Source organism: Arachis ipaensis, chromosome B01, assembly GCF_000816755.2.
Source record: "Arachis ipaensis cultivar K30076 chromosome B01, Araip1.1, whole genome shotgun sequence".
Lineage (NCBI taxonomy): Eukaryota > Viridiplantae > Streptophyta > Magnoliopsida > Fabales > Fabaceae > Arachis > Arachis ipaensis.
The window spans coordinates 123,262,361-123,267,722 of NC_029785.2; the positions used below are offsets into that span (position 1 = coordinate 123,262,361).

At 34.2% G+C, this 5,362-nt stretch overlaps 1 protein-coding gene across 2 annotated transcripts in view; it reads right to left on the reverse strand.

Annotated features, from left to right (window-relative positions):
* The window catches only part of LOC107635498 (CBL-interacting serine/threonine-protein kinase 1), a 5,820-nt gene extending 598 nt beyond the window's left edge, over nucleotides 1–5,222 (reverse strand). The window contains exons 1-11 of one of the 2 annotated variants that reach the window (XM_016338988.2): nucleotides 4,688–5,222; nucleotides 4,512–4,574; nucleotides 2,158–2,229; nucleotides 1,589–1,696; nucleotides 1,390–1,470; nucleotides 1,118–1,297; nucleotides 812–1,024; nucleotides 573–680; nucleotides 350–466; nucleotides 195–257; nucleotides 4–75 (exon numbers count right to left, since the gene is read on the reverse strand). In XM_016338988.2, the coding sequence (XP_016194474.1) occupies nucleotides 4–75; nucleotides 195–257; nucleotides 350–466; nucleotides 573–680; nucleotides 812–1,024; nucleotides 1,118–1,297; nucleotides 1,390–1,470; nucleotides 1,589–1,696; nucleotides 2,158–2,229; nucleotides 4,512–4,574; nucleotides 4,688–4,894 (1,284 nt within the window). In that variant the 5' untranslated portion in view covers nucleotides 4,895–5,222. Of the gene's footprint in view, nucleotides 76–194; nucleotides 258–349; nucleotides 467–572; nucleotides 681–811; nucleotides 1,025–1,117; nucleotides 1,298–1,389; nucleotides 1,471–1,588; nucleotides 1,697–2,157; nucleotides 2,230–4,511; nucleotides 4,575–4,687 lie in introns of both variants that reach the window. The other variant, XM_016338992.2, reaches the window with a different exon arrangement.

The following is a 5,362-nucleotide window of genomic DNA, read 5'->3' on the forward strand; positions in this document are numbered from 1 at the left end:
CTGTCTATATATAGATGCATCTCCATAAGACTTCCTTAATTCTACAACATACAATGATGGGCTTATTTCAAAAACCTGATACATTTGAAGTGAAATTAATCTTGTTAGCATCAACAAACTTTGTAGAGTAACATTAAGCTCTAAATTTTATCAGTACAAGATAGGTTAAGTTTGCTGTAGATATTATTATTTACCTCTGCCGCAGCTAAGAGGCTGCTAAGGGTTTTGTGTGTTTTGTTCTCTTGTATAACTTTCAACTGAAATATTGAAATTAAAATTACTTGTTAGCCACTCTTGATATTTATTTTATTTGCGAGTTTAACAAATATATAAGCAAAATGATACCAACTTTGCCATTTTTCTTTTGGACTTGAAATCCCATTTTCGTCACAATATCCTCAATCCTCTCTACCAAATCTTTAGCCGAAAGGTTGGACGTGAATCTTATCTTCCTTTCAGAGACATCCTGAAATTCAAGGAAAACTATAAGTGAAAGACAACAAGAATGTCCAGAGATACAGAAAATTGTTTGAAATGTGCAATGTAAGTTTTGATAACTTCGATTTTCACACCTCTTTCTCAAAAAATCCAGAGAGGTCGAGGCATGACGACATCCCAATCAACTGAAATGCATTGATAAGAGTTGGTGATTGTGGACTCCTTTGCTCAGCGTCTAGTTGCTATTACCAAGAGAGTAGTTTTCGATTACAACAAAATAAAGAATGAAAGAAAAGGTAAGGAGGCTGGAAGAAGTGGCACCAAGCACAGATGCCTGTAAAGTTTACAGACATCTGAAAGTTCAAAAGTATACCACTTCATTCATGGAAAAGGCTTCATTGTCAATATATATGTCCTCTTCCTCATCCTCATGAGTTGCCGGAGCATATCCTTGTTTGAACCATGGATCTTCTTTGATCGCAGCCATTGTTATTCGGGTTTCAGGGTTGGGATCAAGAATCTTTTTTATCATGTTTTGGGCACCGGCTGAAAGCCATTTTGGTATCTGAACATCTCCTTTCAAAATCTGTGATCGCTCAGAAAATAATCAAGAATTAATTTATATAACTTTATGATAACCGTTATTAAGAAGATAACATAAGAATCATCATTTGAATACCTTTTGGTAAAGAACTGCAAGATTTCTGTCATCAAATGGGAGGTATCCTGTTAGAATTACATACAAGATCACACCACAGGACCATGCATCTGATGTTGCACCACTGTAGCCCCTATTAGCAAGAATCTCCGGCGCGACGTAATTAGGACTTCCACAAGTTGTATGCAATAATCCATCTCCCTGGAATTTTTCATAGAAATATGTTATCAACAAAGTTAATAAAAATAACCATATTAATTTTGTAATGAGGTGTGGTTCATAAAATATCTTACCCTGAAATGTTGGGGTAAAGCACTAAGACCAAAATCAGTTATCTTAATGTTTCCTTTGTCATCCACTAGTACATTCTCAAGCTGCAAGGAAACAGATTCAATTAAATAAACTGTCAAAGAAAACTGAGCAGTAAGTAATGCAGTTTCAATTTAAGCTCAACAAGTATTCTAACAGTTATAAAGATGGTTGAGAAAGAACCTTGAGATCCCTGTGGAAGACACCTTTATTGTGGCAATAGCTCACACCATCAATCAACTGTTGGAACAACTTCCTACCTTCAGTTTCAGAAAGTTTACCCTTGGATGCCTGTGAATGAAGGAAGCTCATACATTAGTAACTTTATGATTCTGTTTGGCATCTCTTAATATATGTACTTTTTTGTTTACTATTTACAAGACTCAAATTCAAGATTAAGAAAGAATGGCCAGCCGGATGCGCAAGTATCCTACGTTAACGCTGGGTTTGGAGAAGAGCCGCACCCAAAGGGTGTAATGTATGCAACCTAATCTGATAATTACATCAGTAGCTGGTTACACGGCTTAAACCCATGATCTTGAGATTACACTGGGATAACTCAACTGTTACTTTAAGACTCCTCTTAATTACTAAAGAAAGAAAAAATTAACACATTAATAAGCTAGATGTTGGTTAAATTAACGTCTTTTATGTTCAAATTCTTTAATCAAAATCCTCGAGGTAGTTTTAGCATGCTCTTCAATTCATATAGATCAAGGAACGTGAATGACAAGTTATTATTGAATCCTTACAATTTTGTCAAATAACTCCCCTCCTGTCACATACTCAAGTACCATATAGATTTTTGTTTTGCTGGCCAAGACCTGCATAATTAGAATATATGATAATCAGAAACACCAATCAATGGTACAAATGCAAGCTGCAATTGCAAGTTGTAAATCCAATAGATTACTTTGATGCTTTGTCCATTTATTTTTAGTATTATTGTTGCTTATGCTATGGGGCCACTACATGATCACATATTTCATTCCTGAGCAACAGCAGGAACAAACTACTGTAATCTATGAGCCAGACCAATAATATACATACACTTGTATTATAGGACCACCTAATCTGAATAACTTTATTTTCTGCACAAGATTTGATGCCCATGATTGTAACAAGGAGCATATTTGATGGCCTTATAGCACAGTCATGATTAGTTAATGCAATGGAGGCCCATTCAAGTCCAACATATATAATTTAATATTTAATGATAGTTACAAATTAATTATCTATGTGTACATAAGGATAAAAGATGCCAGATGGATAAACACACAACCACATGAACATGATATTCAATTATTAATGCGTGGACCCCCACCAACAATTGTGGAATTTGAAATGTTAATTGAGAAAAGTTAAGGTTAAGAGTTAAGACTTAAAGAAGTAACGCAATCCAAATATTTAAGCATCTATAACATATGCTAGTATGAATTAGTCAATGACTTTACCGGATAAAAATGATTATGAGGTGCAGTCCAAGCAAGAATAAACAGGAAAATTATTACTCTGAACCTCACAAGGAATTGCAACACTAATGCATGACGTGCAAAGGTGTAACACAATACAAATACTAAGTTTATATTAAAATGAAGCAAAGTGGAATTTCTAACGTGGTTTGATTGGACCAAGTAACTTGCTCTAAAATTAATATATAAATTCTCACCCCCTTCATGACCTCAAGACAATAAAATAAAATAAAGTATTTTTTTTTTTAATAGGTCAAGCAACCGTCCATTCATAACACATGCTGAGAAATCAAAATCTGGAAATGGGTTGGCTACTAATCCAAACTGCCACGTTAAAAATATTACTATGAAACAAACCCCTATTCTCCAAACCAATGTAAGACAAATCCACCGTTGAAACCGGCAATAATAAAATAGTGGACACCTAGTGAACGTGCATCCACACAAAAAATTAGGATAAATAACCTACAACGAAAGGCACTGAAAATGGATTTCTATGTATCAATAGTGAATCAATACCTTATCTTTAATTAATTAATTAATTAATAATATGAAAGTGATATTTTTCCCATGGAGAGAGGAAAGGGTGTGAATTTCATTGTGGTAGAACCCACTGGCTTTGTATAACTGTTTTTATGCGGAAAAGGGAGGCAAATGAATGTATCAATCAATCATTCTAACGTTTCTAGGTAGCAATTTACGTTTTTAAGTTCATGAAGAGCCATTAGTTTAGGGTCACATATCCAATATTTAATAAAACAATGCTGTTTGAAGAGGAAACCAAAAAGTATGTTATATTATGCTCTATTAACAAATGTTCCTAGTTAAAATTTCAATCCAACTACAGAAAACAAAGGCGTCTTTCAGATCTCAAAATGACAAATACAATTTGTCGCTTTTCAATGTTAGATCATTTTTTGTTATCAAGAACGAGATTGAACTTACTTTAGATAATTAGATAATAGTGGATATTATTTTATTGCGATATGATAAAAGACAAAGGATAATAAATTTAGGAGAAAATAAAATTTAATTAAAAAAATACAGCCACCAACTCTAGCGATTAAGGTTGAACCATGAAAAAGTAAAAGAAAAAAAACGATTTTATCTCTTTACATGACGACAGATAACGTGTACAACGTGTCGTAACTACTAAAAAACTAATATGAAAAAGGAAAGAAATGCAAATGAGGGTGGGTTTGGGTTGAACGTGTAAATTTGGATGTTCCGGAAGATGCTGCGATGTTAGAGTGATTCTGGGTTGGCCTATTCTCGGTGGAGAATCTGGTTATCTTCAATTTACGGAAACGGAACTAATACTAACACTAACAATGCCTTTTATCCATACCAATATCCTACAGAATTATTCTGGAGTGTTTCGATCCTAAATTCCAAAAATAGGACTAGGAGTGGGAACTAAATTCCAAACAAGGAATTCTCAGCGAAACTGCGAAACATCATTACTTTTTTTTTTTTTTTTGACAGAAGCGAAACATCATTACTGCTCAGTGTTTCACAATTTTTTTACAAAGTGCAGAGTACGGATTTTAAAAGCCAAATTAAATTAAGTATCCCTAATTACGAAAATTAAACTCAATTAGATAAGATTAGCAATTTTTCCTCTTTTTGTGTACCTCGAATAATCTAACAACATTTGGATGCTTGAGTAGTTTGAGTGTGGCAATTTCCCTCTTTATCTGCAATTTTTTTTGCACGTATTAGATACATAACTTATATGAATTTCAGAAGAGTATTAGAGAGATAACTTATATGAATTCCACAAGAAAGGATAAGAAATTAAGTAAATAACCTGATCAGAGACGTTAAGGGTGGTGATCTTGTTCTTGTCAAGGATCTTAACTGCAAAAGGATGTCCAGAATGAGTATCCCTTGCAAACTTGACTTTTCCGAAATTGCCCTCGCCTAACGTCCTTCCCAACTCGTATTTCCCAAGTTGCCTTCCCTTCCCTTCCTCACTTCTTTCATTCCCCCTCCTCCCAAGACTCAAAATCACCATTCCCAATTCACCAAACCCCGATGAATAACAGAATCAGATGCAATGAATCGTGCAGTGGCAATTCAAATTTTGTTTGTAACTAACACCACCAAATGCTGCGGAAACTGAAACTAAAACCGAAACTGAAACTAAAACTGAAAAGGTTCAGGTCAAAACAAAGAAGGGAAACGCGAAGAGAAGAATAAATAAATAGCCTCCGAATGTGGAAAAATTAAACGGAGGTGTGAAGATATGAAGCCAGCAAAATGGCGAAACAGGATTGGAACATATGTGTGTGTGTGTGTGAAGAATGGAAACACTCTTCTTCCCTTTTTGATGTTTTGAGCCAAGTGCCTTTATATAACTACTACTTGTTCAATGCGTAAAGAAACTATTCTGCTGGGTAACCAATCACTGACGCGGCTAATTAATAATTTTTTTTTTTAAATTGTTTTTAGAAGAAACGTAAATTTATTTTAAAAATTTTAA